Here is a 22,161-nt window from a genome sequence, read left to right as displayed (position 1 = left end):
AGACTGGAATGGCATACAGTAGCGTGGGGCAGAGTGTAATGGCATACAGTGGGGTACATTGGAGTGGGGTCCAATCGAATAGTGCACAATGAAGTGGGGGTAGAGTGGAATGCCAAATACTGAAGTGGCATAGAGTGGGGTAGGGTACAGTGAGTGGCTTACAATGAAATAGCATGGAAGGGAGTGGCATACAGTGGAAAAGCATAGAGTGGAGTTCCGTGGGGCGTAAAGGCGGGGCGGGGGAGGGGCAGGGTGGGGGATACTAAACACCGGAATATGGATAATTGGAGGTAAGTAAACAATTAAATAAATAAAACGAATTTCGTAGCGTGCGCTGCATCACAAAATGTGATGCAGCGCGCGCTACTAAATTCGTTTTATTTATTTAATTGTTTACTTACCTCCAATTATCCATATTCCGGTGTTTAGTACCCTCCACCCTGCCCCCCCCGCCCCACTTTTACGCCCCACGGAACTCCCTCCATGGACCGTGGCTGGTGGAATAGTATATACAGGAGTAGTGTATAACAGAGTGGAATACAGTGGCATGGTGTACATGGAAGAGGCTTAGAGTCGAGTTGCATACAGTGTAATAGCGTAGATCGGACTGGAGTAGAGTAGTGTTGTGTACATTGTAAAAGCGTAGAGTCGAGTGGTGTAGAGCAGGGTGCTGTACTTTGGAGTGGCTTGGAATAGCATACAGTGGAGTAGCGTCCATTGGAGTGGCATAGAGTGGAGTCTCATACTGTGAAGAGGAGTAGTGCCGAGTGGTGCAAAGTAGAATAGCATATAGTGAAGTGGCTACAGTGGCGTGGCATACGGATGTATGTGAAATTTAGCAGCAGTGTAGAATATGGTGTGCAGAGTAAGGCAAAACAGTGAATTGCACTCTCGTGCGTTTCTCCAGATTGACCAAGCAGTGCAAGGCCACGCAGGGTGGCCTTGGTTCCTTTATAAATATGACTTAAGTATTGCATTGCCCATGAATGGCACAAGGGTACCCCAATCCAATAATACAACTGGCCTTTCAATTTCGGCTATGTATACCATGATAACTTTGCAGTATACCATGATACATGGCGATGACAAGCCAGTATATAATTGGGTAATGGCTGTTTTTAGAGAATGAACAAGCAGTCTTATTAGTTTTACTACATTCCGGCTGTGTTCATTATTAGAGCCTTAGATATAGGTAAGCAGTAGGTCCCTACCTAGTACCACTTTATTAAAGTGGAAATAGGTAGGGAAATGTATTTTGTAATATTTTTACTGTCATGTACCTTGGTATTTTCACAAAAGTTTATGAAACTTTGTGAAAGTACCACAGTGACAGAAATCACAAAGTTTAAATGCCTTATAACTTAAAAAATACATACCTACTTAAAAAAAAAAATATTGGAATACTCTTGCATTTCTTAAAAGTATTTGGTTTTTCCAGGATATGGTGTTTCTATAATTTCTTTCATTTAACATATGTCTCATGTATATTGCGAACTGCGAAAAGTGTCGCCTCTTGGTGTCTGTCTGAGTTTAAGTTGTGGATGGATGTTTATAATGGGCCACTATTGAGAGCAATGGTGGTTTGGCCAAAGGCAGTGTGAATTTCTCATATTGCCGGTCAGTGGGTGACAAAGGGGTTCAGAATACATGCTCATCAAATCCTTGGCCTCTCTGCAGTGTGCACAAAGGAATGGGCATGCATGCCAGTTGAAATTGTGAGCAAAAGTAGGTGAAGAAGGTACACAGCTGTCAAACATTGACAGGGCACAAGTTAAGAAAATATACTGATTGGAGATGAGTGGTTGCAGTGTGTATTGGGTGTGGCGAACTAAAGGAAGTGCAAAGAAGTTACTGCAGGACAGTGAAAAGAGGGTGCTGAGGAGAAAAGTGACGAGGCGTGAGATATGCAGATGGAGTGTTTCAGAAAGATTTCAGGAGGGAAAGGGTGTGTCATAAGGAGAGACTACAGAAGAAAGTGGTGTGAACAGGAGAACAGGAATGATTGCAACACTCTGAGGACCACAACCCCTTCCACAGACCTTAGTAATGTTTAGTTCACAGTCTGCTTAAGATGTTTAAATGAATATATTTATTGTAGCCCCTTGTTTGCACCTCCTTAGAAATCACTTCTAGAGAGGCCGCTGAGGGCGCTCCATCTCCACACCAGCTCCATCTGCTGATTGTAACAGTGGAGGACGGAGAGTGCATCCACCCGGTCCCCACCCATGGCAGGACAGGCCCTCAGTACCTGTTTTCATTGGTGCTGCAGTGCAGAATTGCCCCAGGTGAGGGGCAGACCTGCTAGGGACCAATACAATGAACCCCAGGGGCTCTGGCAGGGAGCTGAAACATGGCACAAGAGTGAAAACTGCCCTCCATGCAAGCAGGCTCTCGGGGAAGGGCCAGGGTTTCCTCTTGAGAGCATCAGGTATACTTGTTACCTTCCTTTATGCCATGCTTTTTGGGGCTTGTCTGATCCTGCAGTTTTTCAAGGGCTGCTTTGAGTTTCTAGTCGAACCTGCTCTTTGTACCATGACTGTGTTTCAGCAAATGCAAAGGAATATACATTTGTGTGGCCAACATTTCATTATCACTTCTCAAGGCAGTTTATGCTTGTGGAAACATTGTGTGTGTGGAAACACCTTGCGCATGCAGAGGCTTCGGAAGTTGTTTTTTTGAGAAGCAGAGGGGTATAAGTTGCATAGCACATTTTTATGAGTTGCATAGCACATTTTTATGAGTTGCATAGCACATTTTTATGGTTTAATACAATATCCCGCTCCCCTAAAGCAGGCCATCTTAAAAGATAAATCAGCTGGAGATCGAGTGTATCAAGTGTGATTATTATTCCTACTAAATTTGACTTCTATTCCCTTTACCACCTCCTCGAGCAATCCTTGACTACTCTCTATTGCAAATATTGAGAGACAAGTTTAGAAAATGAACTCTGGTATCCAAACGGAATGACATTGTCCAAACTTTGAAGCATCCATTGGTAAATATCAATATTTATTAAGCATACTGCCCAGTAACCACTGGCATACAACCTGGTCCAGTGGGTATGTTTGAGCCATGTCATTAGAATACTTGGCATCTAATCTGTGCTTTACCACATTACCTTAATATACTGGGAATAAACACTACATTCTACAGATGGACAGGGCTCACAGTACAGTGACATTTCCTTAGGAAAGGGCAACCCCTTGGCCTTGCCATCAGAATCACTGCCACTCAGCAGCAGCAGCAGCAGCAAGACAGGACCCCCGACTGCAGGACATACCTGCAAAATGCTGGGCTGTTGCCTCCCCAATGTAGAAACCTTTGTTAGTCTGAATTCTACAGCCCTCTAAGACATGCGTCCCTTACCACCTTCTGCATTCTACAATCATCAGATTTACATCAACACTTACAACTGGTGGTGCAATGGAAGTCTAGTACCACATGGTGGCGCAGCAGGGCAATCTATGATACTGATGTGTAGCAGACATTTCAGTCTGATTCAATAGAATTACAGAAAGACCCCAATACTTCGATTGAAAATCTCATTCAGTCTAGTTAATTATGCAAACAGCAACACATTACTTTAATAAAAAGCCCTTCTGTCCCTTCTGGAGGGTCAGAAAGGATGCCTGATCGGCCACGACTTGGAGAATTCAGTGTATTGCTGCCTCTATGGGATGCATGGAATTTAATACTCCTTCGTCCTACGTTCTACTGCCCCATTCGAAGTATAGCTGCAGCTACAGGACCACCAAAACTCACAATTGGGGCACCCTTCCGAAGCTCATGCATAACATCCATTGCTTCCCACTTATGCTGAGCTACATAACCACACCCTACCCACCAATCACAGCTTGATAACTTCCTATCCAACCATCTGAAGATGATACGTATTTGCAGAGTCTTTGTATGTCTCTGCTTCATTCATGCTTGAACACTGCCACGTTTGGTGCAATGTCTGGAGCATCCCTTCTGACCTCACACACACCACTCAAATGCTTCCCACTTAGGCTAACCTGTAAACTCACACTCTACAAACCATGCGCAATACATTGAGTAGTCTTTTACTCGGCCATCTGGAAACACTTTTGGGTATCACCTATTGTACAAACGATGCAATAGAATACAATATTATATTGAACGTAGTGCTTTATACCATGTAAGTGCTCTCCGTTTGTGGGGATACTGAACTGACGCAAGAACAGAAAGGTGATTTACGTATGAAGTAAGTATTTGGTCAGATTGGGGAGCAAGATATTATTTTAAGTGTCCTTGTTCCACAAAACACAACTTAGTCACTGCACCACAACTACTTTATGTGTCCCCATATCACACAATTACATCCGTACACAGAAAACACATTTGCATTTTTTGTCAGTGCACATTTGCAGTGAATGGGTTGGTCTCTGATCCAAGAGGCTGGAGGTTTTCATGTAGATTATTGCTCAGCAGGTGAAAGTATGTGCTCCACACACCTCTGTGTATCTGGCAGGTGACAGGTTGGAGCCTCGGAAAAGCAGCATGGGTCTCCCATCTTTTCAAGGGCAAAACAATGACTGCCAGTGAAGTGGGTAATGGCGTCAGCTGGTACAACTCATCAAGAGACAATTTAGTTGGAAAATTGGCAATAATGTTAAATCATTGGTATGAACTAATTTGAGAGCCCTCATCTTGCTACTTTGGTGAGCAAAAAGGTAAAACAACGCGAAAATTCACAAACTAAAAAATGCAGCAAAATACCTCTCCCCTAGTTTCATTCATCTGTATTGAAAGAAAAGCAATCCTGGCTCCGAAGTGGCAGACGTTCATAAAAGAAGCTGAAAGGTGACAGTGTGTAAATCAGATGTATGCATGCTCATTTGATAATTGTGAGTTATATCATAGGTGGCATCTTTCAGAGACAGTGAGGGCTCGGTCAAAGGTAGTCACATGTCCGACATGTTTAATATGTGTAAGATAATAATACAGTATAAAACAAAAGGGCATAGAATCCTTATATCTGGACCTTGGCCTGATTAACCCTTACTGTGTGCTTCCATAATTGTTCAAATTCAGTTCTTTACCTTGTATAAGTATTCTGCCACTTGTATTGGTTGCCTTTTTCCATTTTATGTCACAGGGGCTGGCCTCAGCCACTCTACACCACTCCAGAATGTAGCCACTCACAGAAGCCTCAGAGGCATCCCACTCGACCTGCAGGCTGTGATCGTCATTGGAAACGGCCTGCACACGGGGCAGAGGTGGACCTGAAAGAAATAAAGCAAATCCCAGTGCAACTCAGTAAAATGACTAGATACTGGAACATGACACAGATGTAGTATTTCAACATTCTACAGATGCCTTCCCAGGTCACGTGGGTGTCTGGCTCCCCTGGAGGCAGCTGCCTGATCTCTCATTATCTTGTCTTATATATTAGAAATGTATAATACTAGGCATGAACATCACTTACCATATTAATTTTCAAAATATTCTGCAAGCCAACGATGAGCCTGTAAATAGTACCTCCAATTAGAACACTGTTTGAATAGTTGAGCTTTGGAAAGCAGCGGTATGGTGCACACTCAGCAAGGGCGGCAACAGCTTCCGGGGTCTAGTGCTTCAAAATCAGACTGAGGCTATGATCACATCTTGTAAAAAGCCATTCAATCATGCAGCTAGTTTGCAGATAGAAGGGCTTGTGTCTTGATGTCTTATGAAATTAGGACAAATCTAACCCTTACAAAAAATGCCTATTGTGTTAATGAAAAAAGGTGACAAACAGTATATTCAGCTCACCTGTCCTGGGTTTTTAAGTTAAACCTAACAGACAACACAACTTTGTGGCTGCAAAGGACCTATCATGGACTTACCTAGAACTGATGATTCTTACAGGACGCTTTGGGATTCTTGTCACTCTCATTTGTTTCTTATTGAATGGTTTTTCTTTCCCCAGCTTGTCCATGTTGTGTTAGGCCCTCCTGTGGAACATTGCCTCTTTGTCATCTCTCTGATTGGCTGGCTCTGTCTTCACATTTCACCTTTAGCGAACTACTTTTTTCTTTTTGCTTAAGCAGTCCATGAGAGTGCATGTGTTTTCCAGTTCTTTCCCTCATGTACTTCTCCCCCGCCAAACTCCTTGCCTGCCCCATGCTCTTTGTTGCTTTTTTGCTTGTGGCTTCTCCCCCTGGCTTCCTTTTTTGCCGCTTGTCCTCTAGTCCATCCATTTGTCATTGCTCCTCCGTTGCTCCTCGTGTCCACCATATATATATATTTTTAAAATATATATTCTTTAAAAAAAGAAATTTGCTGGAAGAACCTGGCAGCAAATTGCTGCCGGTCTGTCATCCTGCTTATTCTTCTTAGCTTTTTTTACCTTAATAAGTGATCACGCATGCATGCGCTTGCAAAATGACGAGGAAACTACGGCTGCGTCATTGCACTTTTTGTTTTGCTTTATGTTTCTTTGGCCGTGATGCACAGGATCTTTACTTTACAAACATCGACAAAAGCACTGCGGCAAAGTCAACCGGTCCCAAAGGTAAGGATCATTGCTATTGCCAATGCTTGTCTTTTAGACGGCTGATCGATGGCCCGGCCTTAGAAATGATAGTCAGTTAGTGTTGGCTTGTACTCTGGGAGTCTTTAGCGCCTGGTATGCTCCTTGCATTGCCTTAACGTGTATTGTTCGTTTGGGTTTTTGAACAGTAGTGCTTTGGCTTAGATTAGTGACCCCTCCCACTCTTACCCATTTGCTTGTTGTTGTTGCCTGGCTTCTTGCAGCCTGGTGGACTGACGTTTGTCTTCAGTGTCGTCTGGGTGTAATCTCTGTCCTCGCTGCTCTAATGTGCACCTCTTCCCGCTAAGCTCTGCTTGGTGTCTCTGGCGCTCTCGTCCCATGCGACTTTTGCTATTCTTCCTCCCCGAGGGGTGACTCGTGAGTGGGGGGTAGGGGTAGGGGGAGCAGTTGGGCCAGAACCCTTCCTTCCTTGTTAAGTTTTTAATCCTCACCACTCTGATCACCTTCTTAAGCTCCTCGCTTCTCTCACTTGACTTGAGGCGACCATGAGTCCGTGCCCAAGGAGACAGGGACCTTTGTAGTCTTGGCGTCACTGCATGACATCACTGTCTCCATTTGTGATGTTCTTTGCTGGATTCTATGGCGTGCATTTAAAGGGGACGCCTATATAATATCTGTCTTCTCCTCTTTAACAAAATCTAGAGTTTCTTTTTGCCAGCTAGAAACATTATTGGGCACGTGCGGTTTAAAGGGCAGCTCTCGAGCAAATAAAAGTGAGAACTCGCCCACTGTCAAAGCTGACCTTGAAGGTTCCTCTCTTGAGCCGAACACTCTCTTAGTAAAATCCTGAAATAATTCAGCGCAGGGTCTGTGTACCAAATAAGAGGCGATCCAACCGGAAGTCATGATCTATTATCTATTATGGAAAGCCGCTAAGAAGAGATCACTTACGAAAAGGCCAAGCGTGCCATATACGTAAACAGTCGCGCGAGTCTGTTCCCTCATATTGATAGTGATTACTCTAATGTCTAATCAAATGCGAGCAATGGTTACCCGCTGCCTACTGTTCGTGCTGCAAAAACAGGCCGATTCTGCCCTCCACTGGCTACTAAGGTATTTTACACTCTGATCGCGAGAGCAGTGTTTAGGAATGTAGAGTTCACAACAGCAACTTCTGTTCAGGCAAACACCACATCGGAGGTACTCCCTGGGACGGGTCATGCATGTTTTACCGCCGATGCAATCCTTGCCATTTGTAGGAAAAGAAGGCCACTCACATGACAACTACAAAGTTATACTCACCACAATATTACATGTATTTGATATTAGCTACCCCTAAATCTTCATCTCGCTAAAATGATGTCTAGTGCATCACGATGGTGCGCTCTAGACTAGGCATGTTGAACAACTGCGAGCCAAAGTACCTTTAGCAAGGAAGTACCTTTCGTGCATGACACTATTTGAGGGGGTTTTCCTTGAAGCATTGGAGCCAATAAATGATTGTTGGTTAGTACTATAGGCATGAGGTTTTTACAAAGCTCTCCACAACACTGGTCCAGCTTACCCCAACCACCGCCTCAACTTCTACCAAGCCACCAGACACCTGCGATCAGCGTACCAGACAAGAACACCCCTCTCTTGCATCAAAACCAAAAGCGGAAGATGCCCCTTCTCACACCTCACAGTCAAGACTGGAATGACCTCCGAAACACCTCAGAACCTCCCCCTCCCTCTTGGACTTCCGAACGGACCTCAAGACATGGCTCTTCCAGACAAAACAGGAATGATCTCCTCCTCACCCATCAGGCCTGCCCTACTCAGTGCCTGGATGCCCTCATGGGTGATTAGCCGTACTCTGTAAATTCACATAACACGACACAAGAACGTGGTAGTGTATTGCTTTTATATGACCCTTAATAAAAGATTAAGGCAAACAGGCTTGTTACTGAGAGAAGGCTACACTCAGAAAGAGGTGGCATGCAAAGATGGAAGGTAAGGAGGGTCATTCTGAGGAAATGAACGAGAAGAATTAATCGAGAGTTATAAATCAAGGCCAATTTTTGGATTACTGACAGAATATATAAAAAAAATATTGTGTGGACAGAATATCATGTACAAAATATTGCAGACCAAAATATCAAGACGGTAAGTAAAAATAGCCAATTATAGATTTACTATTCTTAACTCCACATCTATGTACCTTAAAAATATACATATCGTCAGGGTACATGCACGTGCACTTATTTGTAGTACAACTTTGCTTACCTGCATAAACTTAACTTAATGTTATTTTTGTCCTCCATATTCTTGACACAATATTTTGTGCACACAATATTTTTTCCGTTGTTTTTTGTCTAAACACCCAATTTTTCAAGCAGCGTTTAGGTATGTAGTGGAAGGACACTTTCTGAGATAGCCTGTAATCTCAGGATTTAAAGGTGTGTTGTATCTAAAGGGAACATTACTTAATATGCAAGCCCATGTGTGGAGGTCATTTAAACATTAAGAGCCCAAGTCTGCTGTGTGCCAGGCTTAGGCCAAACACAGTCTGGAGTATCCAAACTTGCCACAGGGTCTGTATAAGGCACAAGATGAGGTGGTGCAGACTTCTTCATTTAGAAAGTTTCATTTAATGAGTTATCTTGCTATTCGAACAGCACTGCACTAAAAGTTGTTTCATTCACTAAAAGTGGGTTTTAGGCACATGAATATCTTGTCAACATGCAATCATATTATGCTGTATGTGATCTTATGCAATTCTAAGTTGTTTCTATAGCAGAGGAACCGCAGATACAAAAGATACCTGGCGCTAACATCTCAAATATATGTTAATCATGTTTGTGCATGTAGCCTGTGTGGTACCCCTGGCCTGTTACTGTGCACAAGATGGAGGTGAGGTTGTTTTCCAAGACAGTGGAAGTGTATCACTGTCATTCCTGTGCTGGATGGAGGGAACCTAGATAATAAAGTGAGGACAAAGAAGGCAAGACTCCCTATAATTCTAACATACCTTCTGCTGAGAGGTGCTACAGCTAAGCCTCCAGCATCACTGTCATTTGGTAGACTGGGGAGGAGAAGGGAGGGGCTACAGTTCATGTTGTCAGAGAGTGGAGGGTCCTTAAGAAGGGGGTCACCCCTTTGTCTCTTTTCTGATCTCTGGCCAACTGGCTGTTGACAGCCTGGTGCAGATTGCTTCCACCTCTTTGTGCCTCTGTTGTGGGTACTCCAGGCTAGAGATTACCCACAGGGACATAACACTTTGTTGCGGGTGACAACCAGTGATGAGGCTTGCAGGGGTGTCTTGTGCGTTGATTTACCTGGGGATTTTTTGTGCTTACTAAACAACGAAAAGAAGAGATAGAAACATGCAGATGTCTTTGGGGCAGGGCCGGCCTTTGCTAAGATAGTGCCGCCAACTAAACCAAATTGTGGTGCCATTCCTGCTCCTCAACTCTCCTAGGATTTCACTTTAACCTTTTCAAAGAGCAATATATTAAAGTATTTTGCTGCTTTATATTGCTCTTGCTGTGCTATACCTTTTCTATGTGATTGAGAAATCTTGGCCTGCTGCCTGACACTGTTGTGGCCATCATGTCTGGCTGAGGAAAATAATCACTGCTACCATCCTAGCTGTAGATAACCATATTTGTATACGATTTGTACACAAATTGGTCGCACACTGCTCGTCACACCAGCAAGTTGCCCCAAAGGACTGTGGTAAATGAAGTGGCGACGGCGGGTATGCCTATGCCACGATGTGCAAAGAGAACAGTATGTGTTGCATTTAGCCATCCCTGGACACGTGTTTCGAGGTAGTTGCCTCTCGTCAGCAGGGAGTAGGAAAGTGTAAAGGGGTGCCGTGTGGACTGCCAAAATGTAATTAAAAACAGGTCAAGTACCTCTCATGGCGCGCAGGTGCAGATCCAAGGCTCGTCAGCCCGTTAGCTCAAGGGAGCCGTAATAATTTGTACACAAATTGGTCGCACACTGCTCGTCACACCAGCAAGTTGCCCCAAAGGACTGTGGTAAATGAAGTGGCGACGGCGGGTATGCCTATGCCACGGCACCCCTTTACACTGTCCTACTCCCTGCTGACGAGAGGCAACTACCTCGAAACACGTGTCCAGGGATGGCTAAATGCAACACATACTGTTCTCTTTACACATCGTGGCATAGGCATACCCGCCGTCGCCACTTCATTTACCACAGTCCTTTGGGGCAACTTGCTGGTGTGACGAGCAGTGTGCGACCAATTTGTGTACAAATCGTATACAAATATGGTTATCTACAGCTAGGATGGTAGCAGTGATTATTTTCCTCAGCCAGACATGATGGCCACAACAGTGTCAGGCAGCAGGCCAAGATTTCTCAATCACATAGAAAAGGTATAGCACAGCAAGAGCAATATAAAGCAGCAAAATACTTTAATATATTGCTCTTTGAAAAGGTTAAAGTGAAATCCTAGGAGAGTTGAGGAGCAGGAATGGCACCACAATTTGGTTTAGTTGGCGACACTATCTTAGCAAAGGCCGGCCCTGCCCCAAAGACATCTGCATGTTTCTATCTCTTCTTTTCGTTGTTTAGTAAGCACAAAAAATCCCCAGGTAAATCAACGCACAAGACACCCCTGCAAGCCTCATCACTGGTTGTCACCCGCAACAAAGTGTTATGTCCCTGTGGGTAATCTCTAGCCTGGAGTACCCGCCGTCGCCACTTCATTTACCACAGTCCTTTGGGGCAACTTGCTGGTGTGACGAGCAGTGTGCGACCAATTTGTGTACAAAATATTTGTATACGATGCCCGAGAAGATAGACCTCTCACCTTGCTGTCTATGAGTGTATGTGGGGCGGGGAGGAGTTAAGATGCAAGATGTGGGCTGGTGACAAAGAGTTATGGAAAGTCTACAACTGACATTATCTGCTTCCTCTTCCATGTTGCTGCTGCTGATGGTGGTATGGTGGCTGGGCGTTTGTGTTCACAGGTCAGGTCCCCTCTTTCCCCTCACCTGAATTGCTAATTCAGAAAGTAAATTAGAAGTGATAGCCCATGAGAGAGGGTGAGAAGAAGATGGAGGGGGAGGAGAGGTAGTGGAGGAAGACTAAGAGAATGGAACAAGATAAGTTATGCAGCGCCTGAAGAGGATGAATGGGCACCAGCAACCTGGAGGAATACTTAATGATTACAAGCAGGTTTCCAGGAAAGCATATTTCTCCCCTCTGAATTTGGCGCCTTTGGTCTAGGCCCTTCATGCCCATGCCTACAGCCAGTCCTGTTTGTGGTTTACCTGATAACAGGGTGCTCCCTCATTGACGTCACAGCCTTGCAGGTCATTAGAAAAATTGTTATTCACACCTGAACTCAACTCAGAGACAGATACTGACATTGGAGACCTCCCTAGGGCTGGTGCCGCTGGAAGGCTATGAGAGTGATCGTCGAACCAATCACATGTTTTGCTAAGAGTGATTGTCCTGATTTCACAGTAGCCACCCGCCAATGAGAGAACTGAGCAGCACAGCATCGCCTTACCGTCCATGTTGAGAAGGAGCACTTCGGTGGCTGGTGAGAGACCTGCCGAGTTGTAAGCTTGGACTGAGACCCTCTCAAGCCCATTGGACAGCCGGAAGTGGCACTCTTCTTCTGTGGTATTGCACACCACTGTTTCTCCTTCAGTTGTTCCACTTGCAGTGTAGTAAACTAGGTATCCTAAAATGATGCCTCTGGCATCTTCCTTCCTCATGGCCTGCAGAGGGCAAGAAAACAAAGCATTGAGCTTTAGCTGGCAGCATTTTTGGGGCTAAGACATGCATTGTATCTTTTTCTTAAGACATGATCCTTAAGGAAGCTCTATGATTTCTATGAAAAAGCGATTGCATTAAAATCGTAATATTTACAAGTGTGGTGTATTCGGGTTAAAATGCATTCCAAAAGAGAAAAAGCAAGTTAACAAAGCTAATATATAACAATGACTGATCTATCAAGTATTCAAGATCAGTGTAATTTCTCCAGTTATATTATATAACAATGAAATCCTAGCAGATGATGAAAAACATTTTTCATTTTGAGGAAATCCCTAAGCGAAAATTCCATTTCAATTTTAATCTTCCACCCTGTAAAAAAGTAATCTGTGAAATGCTGGAAACGAAAACACATAGACTAACTGTGTTTATCTTTCATTTCTTATTTATTTAATATGTAGTAATTTTTTTATTAAAAATGTACATAAAACGGGATTTTCTTTGTAAAGTGAAACATAACGTTACTTAAAAATGATTTTTTTTAAAATTACACTTAGGGGCCGATTCCGATCTAGGTCGGAAGGGCACCGAATCGGGTTCGGCTGTAGCGGATCCGATTCCGATGCTTCTTTTCCGACCGTACACGGGTCCGGACGACGAAGTACGATGCGAAGATGCGCGAATTCTCCGACCGACTCGTTCCCGGCTCCGACCCGATCCGTCCGACTCGGTCGCACGCAAACCGACGCGCGCAATGGAGACGATTCTCGACCAAACGAGTACGATGCTCGAATCGGACAGCACGACCGAGTCGGAGTGTCCGGCTCGCAAATGCTCCCGGAGTCGGACTTCGGGGGTCCGTGATGGAACCCCCGATACACGCAGCCGTACGACTCGCACACAGGAAGAGACCCATGGGTCTCCCCCACACAGGCATGTACGGCGCGGATGGCACCGACGCGTACCCACTGTAGGGGGCGCACTTGTTTGAGATGTACCCATTCAGTCAATGGGAGCGCATGTACGCGTCGTACAACTGGCTCCCATTGACTTCTATGGGAGTCTGACCGAACCGAGTCCGACAGCATACGTGCGCATCGCTCGGTTGGACTGTAGGGGTCCGGCTTGGTCGGAAAACACTCCGGATCCGACTCGGCCGGAGTGCTTTCCGACCCGGATCGGAATCGGCACCTTAATATACGACTATCTCTGTGGGGTCGTCATAAAATCTACAAAATGTCCTCTAGAAAAAGCTGCCTCTGCTCTATCTGAAAACACTAAGCACAGTGAAAGCGGGTGTGTGCTTTAGCACAGAAGTGGAAACTCCCTCTCATGGATAGTTTTCAAAGTTTTTTATTCATGTCCAAAGAATACAACTCTGTCGAAGATCTTGTGTGCTGTAAAACACAAACGTGTCCTCATCCTTTCTCGAAACTTCTGTCAAGCCCAAAAGTTGTCACAATGTCGATGAGAGCCTTAAAACATCTAGTATAGCCCTGCATTACACAACATCACACAGCATAACACAACATGACGCGGTATTACACTACGTGCCACAGCATCCCACACCTTAAGTTGGAAAGGCGTTGCATAGTTGATGAGTACATAGTTGTAATGATGGCCCACCCAGGTGTAGGCCTCCACTGGTGCTGCACACCACACCGGACACACACACACACAAGACACCAGTGTCGTTCAGTGCTGGAATCCCGAGCGATTCCTAGCACCTTTATTTATAACCTCGGAGCCGCACCCGCCCCCTCGGGTGCGTGTTGCTAAAATTTATGGTAGTGGCCAGCTGGCTCACTGTAATAGTCATTTTTAGGAACAGTGGTTCCTAGAGAAACAACAGTAAAAAGGGGGGGATTGAATATAGACACAGTCAGTAATATATTTGCATAACTTGTCCAGCTGGACAGAGATCAGATATTTAATATTTTAAATTCGAATAGGAACAATAGAGACAAGACAATTTGTAAGTGGGACACAAGCCTGCATCCAACTAAACCAATAGGGACAAACAATGAGGACCACAAAAGGCTCAGGCAAAGCTGTAGGTTTGTTAAACACACAATTTTCAATGTAACAAACAAATTGCAAGAGAACACCTTTACACATTAAATGACAATTTAGAGTAGTGTATAAGGTGTATCGGGTGTCGAGGCGTTTCGATCCATATATACAATAAATGGATCATCATCAGGACATTTAGAATTAGCATGCGTGTGTACAATTACCTGTAATAACTGAGGTACAATTAGGAGAAGGAAAAGGGGGGAAAAAAGGAAATACAAATAAGAGCACCGGTTCAGGTACAAACATAAGAGTAAAATACGGACTAGTCTGTTTCATGTAGCAAGGTTTGGGTGCACCTCATAAATAGAGTACAATTACACATTTGCCTTAATGACAAGGTCTAAGGGAGGCCATGCGAGAAGAGATAAAAACATGGAAGGAAGGCTGCGTGACGGTGCCTAAGAAATATGAAAAGGCAAGCGATTCCGCTGTGAACTGGGAAGAGCGAACGTGCGCGACTTACGTAAGTTAAGCCGTGAATAAACACTTATAGGGAGAAACATACATGTTGGCAACTCCCACATGGATAGTAACAAAGAGGTGGGGGCATTTCCAAACTACTCAATGAGGAAGAATTAAAATGTATCCTGAAGACTAACAGCATACACACATGTCTGAACCAGCTTGAAGATTGGACCACACTTATATAAAGTATAATGTAATTGTGATTTATTTGTACATTACCTGTAACCTTTGATGCAAGTATAACCATCTTGACACCAATGTATATATAGCACTGCGGTCGTGCCCGTTTATTGCTTACATGTTTTTGTTCCACCTATCCTCTACTGTGCTTTTTTATTCCATTCAGACTTTATGGATTTAACTGGAGGCATTGGCATTGTTCTACCTTCCAATGGACGATTGTACTTGGCTCTGACCTTTTTGTTACGTGAGCACCGTACACTGGCAACTGTATAGAATTTCACCAAAGTGGCTCCCCATTTTTCACTTTTCTTTCTTTTTCACTCTCACCTCCGTGATCTATTTTTTCTACACGCCCTCGCTATCAGAGTTGCATTCAACACTCTACCACTCTGACACTTCCTTACCAACTTAAGATGGCCAACACCATTCTTACTTTCCCTTGTCCCTCGTTCATCTCTATCCAGAGACCACATGACCATTTCTATCCAATCGCGCTTCACCACACAACCACAAAACCCTTGTCCCTCTGTCATGTCTATTCAGAGACCACATGACCATTTCTACCCAATCGCGCTTCACCACACACCATAAAAGCCCAGCTGGCTAAGGGCTCTCTTTCCCACATCTCATAAGCCGGCATTTACTGTCTGCAACCGAGGAACACGGACCTAGGTAAGCGCTCTCTCCCTCCCAAATCCTACCACTACGCTTGAAGATACCATTCTTCAAGCCATTCTTCAGGCCTGACCTTATTCTTTCCTTACAGCACAACCCTATATCTGGAATTAGGAGCTTGCGGCTGTGGCTCCCTCCCACATTGGGATACTCAAGCCATCGCGCCTTCCCCTTCCCATCACTGGATGGGTAAGCCCTCTTTTCCTTCACTCACGAATTTCTATTTCAGAGCGATTGCTCTGCACGCTCCTTACTTTTTCCTTATTCTTGTTTGTATAGGTCTCAATAATACTGCGCCATTACCTTTGACACTCTAAGCTGTCCGGATCCCCTACACCTTAGATTGTATTTTTCTTGGTAACCACCTGCCTGCTCATTCTCTGGCATCTAATTTAACTCCATCTTCCCCCCTTACTACAGCTCCTCTATTTTTCCTCCTTCAGGTCTGGCTGTTCACCGTTCGTGCCCTCAGTTCCATATTTGTTACTATCCACACGGGAGTTGCCAACATGTATGTGCCTCCCTGTAAGTGTTTATTCATGGCTTAACTTACGTAAGGCGCGCACGTTCATTCTTTCCAGTTCACAGCGGAATCGCTCGCCTTTTCATATTTCTTAGGCACCTTCACGCGGCCAAGCGCAGAATGGCCATGCATTTTCCTTCCTTCCATGTTTTTACCTCTACTCGCACGGCCTCCCTTAGACCTTGTCATTAAGGCAAATGTGTAATTGTACTCTATTTATGAGGTGCACCCAAACCTTGCTACATGAAACAGACTAGTCCGTATCTTACTCTTATGTTTGTACCTGAAATGGTGCTCTCTTTTAATTATTTGTATTTCCTTTTTCTCCACCCTTTTCCTTCTCCTAATTGTACCTCAGTTATTACAGGCAATTGCACACAGGCATGCTTATTCTAAATGCCCTGATGATGATCCATTTATTGTATATATGGATCGAAACGCCGTCGACACCCGATACACCTTATACACTACTCTAAATTGTTATTTAATGTGTAAAGGTGTTCTCTTGCAATTTGTTTGTTACATTGAAAATTGTGTGTTTAACAAACCTACAGATTTGCCTGAGCCTTTTGTGTTCTTCATTGTTTGTCCCTCTTGATTTAGTTGGATGCAGGCTTGTGTCCCACTTACAAATTGTCTTGTCTGTATTGTTCCTATTCGAATTCAAAATATTAAATATCTGACCTCTGTCCGGCTGGACAAGTTATACAGATATAGTATTTATTTATTTATTTAAAGGTTTTGTAGAGCGCGTAGTAACCCTAGAGCATCCCAGCGCTAAACCTGAAATTCCGAGGGTATCACCAGTGGGGGAGTTTTATGGATGAGGAAAGAGGAGGGTCTTCAGTGATTTTCTAAACTGAAGAAGATTGGGTTCTAATCTCAATCGTTTTGGGAGGTTGTTCCAGCGTTTGGCCGTGTGGACCGAGAAGCGGCGGCCACCGGTCCTGGCTTTTTTGACTCTGGGGACTGTGATGAGATTTTCTCCACTGGACCGGAGGGCCCTTTCTCCTTTGTAAGGGATAATGAATTCCTTGAGGAGGGGAGGGCCATTGTTGTTCAGGGTTTTGTGGTCCAGACAGAGAGCCTTAAAGGCCACTCTTTCTCTGACTGGGAGCCAATGGAGAGACTCGAGGGCTGGTTTAGCAGATGATCTTGCTGGTGTACCAGTCAGAAGGCGCGCGGCGGCATTTTGGACTTTCTGCAAGGTGTTGAGCGTGGCTTCGGGAGCTCCCAAGTAAATAGCATTGCAGTAGTCTAGTCTCGCCAGAATGAGGCCCTGAATGAGAAGTTTCTTGGCGTTCGCTGGGAGCAACGGGAAGACCTTTCTGCAGGCTCTAAGGAGTCCGAAGCATGTTCCTGCAGTTTTTGTTGCCTGCGTTCTAAAGCTTAGGTCGTTATCGATCCAAACGCCTAGGCTTTTTACCTCTTCCTTAGCGGTGGGGGGATTGCCCAGTCAGTCGGGCCAGAGGTGAGGCGGCAGGGAGGGTCCTTTGTGGCCGAGCATCAGTATCTCGGTCTTTGAGCCGTTTAATTTTAGTGATGAGAGGTTCATCCAGCGGTGGACTTCAGTGAAACAGCTATGAAGGTCCGAGGGGGCGTGGTGGGGGTGTGAGAGGGTAACCACCAGCTGGGTATCGTCCGCGTAGTTGATTATTGATACGCCGAACGGGTTAACCAGTTTATCCAGTGGGGCCATGTAAACGTTAAATAACGTAGGGCTCAAAGATGAGCCCTGCGGTACTCCACAACGGAGGGGGATAACGGGTGAGTGGCTGTCGTTCTCCCAGACTTGGAAAGAACGGCCTGTTAGAAAGGATTTTAGCCATTTCAAGGCCGTGCCCCTTACTCCGATTTCTCCCAGTCGTTGGATAAGGGTAGGATGGTCCACAGTGTCGAAGGCCGCACTGAGGTCCAGGAGGATCACTGCCACTGATCCTCCTGTGTCCAGAATGCTTCTGGCCTTCTCCACTGCTGCCAGGAGGGCGATGTCAGTGCCCTGTCCTGGGCGGAACCCTGTCTGGGAGACCCCTAGTAGATTGTTGCTCTCCAGGAATAGTGACAGTTGTTTGTTCACTATCTTTTCCGCGATCTTACTGTTGCCTGGGAGGAGGGAGATGGGTCTGTAATTGGAGAGGTCCTGTGGGTCTAACGAGGGTTTCTTTAGGAGGCCTTTGACCGCTGCCGTCTTCCAGCTAGGGGGTACTGTGCCCTGCAGGAAGGAGGAGTTGATCAGTGCCGTGAGGGGGGGTGTGATGGTGCTAGTCACTTTTTTCAGGAAGCGGAGGGGTGCAGGGTCGAGTGGGGACCCACTTTTGATTGAGGCCAGTGTTGTCTCAACCTCTTCCGTGGTGACTGGACCGAAGGCGTCCAGGGGGGGGGGGGGGGGGTTGTCAAGTTGGTGGGGAGGATGGGTAGTGGAGTTTATGCGAGCCCTGTCCGTGTACCCCGGTTCGGGGGGGGGAATGGCATGGAGGATTTTTTTTATTTTCTCGTCAAAGAAGGTGCCAAGATTTGTACATTTGCTTTCCGCTTCTTTGGGATCGAGTGGCTTGAGAGGAGGGACAGGGGCATGCAGGAGTTCTTTTAGGACGGCAAAGGTTTCTTGGGCCGAACATGCGGCATTTTTTATTCTACTCTCATAGAAAACAGATGAACAAGTTACTTACCTTCGGTAACGATTTTTCTGGTGGATACAGTATCTGCCTGTGGATTCCTCACCTTGTGAATATCCCCTGCGCCAGCATTCCACGGAACTTTTCTTCCCCAGCATTCCACGTCGACGTGGGCGACGTCACAATACATCGGCTCCGCACGCGACTCCGTACGACGTCATCGGAGCCATAAGAAGCCCACGTCGGCGTGATGACGTCAGTTCCACCCATTTTTTCCGTGCCTTCGAGGCGAACAGGTGAACCAACGACAAACCCAAGTATACACAGTATATAGAAAAACCAATACATATACATAGCATACAAAACAAAGGAATGCTAATCAAACAAGCATTACCTACAAATGTACAAGAGAAAATATAAGCATTTCAAACAAGACCTATTTCATAGTATACAAAAGGTGGACAACGGGGAGGCGGGTGGGTTGGTGAGGAATCCACAGGCAGATACTGTATCCACCAGAAAAATCGTTACCGAAGGTAAGTAACTTGTTCTTCTGATGGATACATCTGCCAGTGGATTCCTCACCTTGTGAATAGATTCCCACAGCAGTCCCCACTCCCGGAGGAGGGTGTCCACCTTTCTATACCAGAAAGTCCTGCAAGACAGAGCGCGCGAAGTGGCCCTCCCTCCTCATCTCAGAGTCCAAGCAATAATGCTTTGCGAAAGTATGGAGGGAGGCCCAAGTCGCGGCCTTACAAATATCTGCCACAGGAACACCCCGGGCCAGAGCAGATGTTGAAGACTTAGCTCTAGTAGAGTGAGCACGAATACCCTCAGGAGGAGTCTTACCAGCCAGGGCGTAGCAGATCTTGATGGTCAGTATTATCCATCTTGACAGCGTGCGCTTGTGCACCGCTTTACCTTTAGAACGACCAACGTAGCCAATAAAAAGCTGGTCATCAACACGAAAGTCCTTGGTCCTGTCCAAATAAAAACTCATAGCCCTCTTCGGGTCAAGGCGATGGAGTCTTTCTTCCTCTTTGGAAGGATGAGGGGGTGGATAAAAAACAGGGAGGGTAATAGACTGCCCCAAATGGAAAGGAGTAACAACTTTTGGCAGGAAAGCAGCCCTGGTCCTGAGAACCATCCTTTCAGCATGTAAGGTAAGAAAAGGAGGTTTGGAACTAAGAGCTTGAAGCTCACTTACCCTCCTTGCCGAGGTTATGGCTACAAGAAAAACCACCTTAAAGGACAACAGCCTCAAAGGACAATTATGAAGAGGCTCAAATGGGGACCCCATTAAAAAGGTTAAGACAAGATTAAGGTCCCACTGAGGCATTACAAATGGAGTAGGAGGAAACATGTTTGTAAGGCCCTTGATGAACCTCAGAACAACCGGAGATTTAAATAACGAAGGTTGATCTGGAAGGCACAGAAATGCCGATAAGGCCGAAAGGTAGCCCTTGACCGTGGCCACAGCACAGCCCTGCTGAGCCAAGGAAAGAGCAAACTGAAGCACATCAGAAAGATGAGCCTTTAAAGGGTCAATGGATCTCTCTCCACACCACTTTACAAACTTAGACCACCTGTAGGAGTATATGGACTTGGTGGAGTGTCGCCTGGCCGATAAAATAACGTCCACCACATCAGGTGGGAGAGAGAAGGAACTCAGGTTGCCCCGTTCAATCTCCAGGCATGAAGGTGTAAGCTCTGGAGGTGGGGGTGAAGAACCTGCCCCTCCGACTGCGAGAGGAGGTCTGCCCTCAGAGGGAGACGGAGCGGAGGGCACGAGGAGAGGTGGAGAAGATCTGTGTACCACACCCTTCTTGGCCAGTCCGGGGCGACCAAAATGACTTGGGCCCGGTCTTGGCGAATTTTCCTCAGAACCCGAGGAATCAAGGGTATGGGAGGAAACGCGTAAAGGAGTCGTGAACCCCAACTCAACTGAAACGCGTCCCCCAACGCCCCCTGCATCGGAAACTGGAGACTGCAGAATGACGGGCAGTGCGCGTTCTCTCGGGTGGCAAACAGGTCCACCCGAGGAGTCCCCCACGTCCGAAAGACGTGACGAACCACCTCCGGATGGAGCCTCCACTCGTGGTCGGCGGAGAACTGCCGACTGAGACTGTCCGCACGCACATTCAGCACCCCGGCCAGATGATTTGCCATCAGACAAATCTGATGGTCCTGAGCCCAGGACCACAGCCGCAGGGCCTCTCTGCAGAGACAAAGAGACCCTACTCCTCCCTGTTTGTTTATATACCACATCGCGGTCGTGTTGTCCGTCAGGACTTGAACTGACCGACCGCGAAGGGAAGGGAGAAAGGCCTTGAGTGCCAAACGAATCGCCCGCAACTCCAGAAGGTTGATATGAAACAACCTCTCCTCTGGAGACCAAAGACCCTTGATCTCCAGATCCCCCAGATGAGCACCCCACCCTAGGGTGGAGGCATCCGTTATCACTGTGGCCACCGATGGAGGTAGATGGAAAGGCTTTCCTTGGGACAGATTGCCCTCCACGCTCCACCAAGACAGATCCGCTGCAGCTTCTCCGGAGATCTTGATCGACTCCCCGAGATCCCCGTTGTGCTGATACCACTGCTTGCGGAGGCACCACTGGAGCGCCCTCATGTGCCAGCGTGCATGGTTGACCAACAGAATGCAGGAAGCGAACAGACCGAGCAGGCGAAGGACCTTCAGAACTGGAACAACCGCTCCACTGTGGAATAAAGGGACCATCTCCTGAATGTCGAGAATCCTTTGAGGAGGAGGGAATGCTCGACACACAGTAGTGTCCAGTACTGCCCCTATAAACAGGTTGCGTTGAGAGGGCACCAGGTGAGACTTGGGCACATTGATCGAAAAACCCAAGTCGAATAACAGCTGAGTTGTCACCTGCAGATGACGCTGCACCATCTCTGGGGACTCTGCCTTCAGAAGCCAGTCGTCCAGGTAGGGGAAAACCGGAATCCCCGACCTCCTGAGATGAGCAGCCACCACTGCCATCACCTTTGTGAAGACTCGAGGTGCAGTAGTAAGACCAAACGGGAGGACCGCAAACTGATAATGTTGCGACCCAACCGTAAAACGGAGATACTTCCTGTGCGACTTCAGGATTGGGACATGGAAGTACGCGTCCTGCAAGTCGAGCGACACCATCCAGTCTCCTTGCTGCAACGCTTGAAGAACCTGCGCAAGGGTCAGCATCTTGAACTTCTCCTGTTTCAGGTAAAAATTCAAGATTCTGAGGTCCAGAATCGGACGCAATCTGCCGTCCTTCTTGGGGATCAGGAAATACCGGGAGTAGCATCCCTGACCCCTTTCCTGCTCCGGAACCACCTCTATTGCGCCCTTCTGAAACAAGGCCAGAACTTCTTTCTGCAGGAGAAGCA

General features: G+C 46.2%; 1 protein-coding gene across 4 annotated transcripts in view; it reads right to left on the bottom strand.

Annotated features, from left to right (window-relative positions):
* Positions 1-22,161, bottom strand: part of CSF3R (colony stimulating factor 3 receptor) — a 180,129-nt gene that overhangs the window by 27,482 nt on the left and 130,486 nt on the right. For all 4 annotated transcript variants that reach the window (XM_085647921.1, XM_085647923.1, XM_085647919.1 and 1 more), the window contains exons 9-10: positions 12,024-12,237; positions 5,064-5,246 (exon numbers count right to left, since the gene is read on the bottom strand). In XM_085647921.1, coding sequence (XP_085504047.1) covers positions 5,064-5,246; positions 12,024-12,237 — 397 coding nt within the window. The remainder of the gene's footprint in view (positions 1-5,063; positions 5,247-12,023; positions 12,238-22,161) is intronic.

The sequence above is a fragment of the Triturus cristatus genome, chromosome 3_2 (assembly GCF_964204655.1).
Source record: "Triturus cristatus chromosome 3_2, aTriCri1.1, whole genome shotgun sequence".
NCBI lineage: Eukaryota > Metazoa > Chordata > Amphibia > Caudata > Salamandridae > Triturus > Triturus cristatus.
Note: the sequence above shows the minus strand (reverse complement) of the source record. Positions and strands in the feature narration are given on the sequence as shown.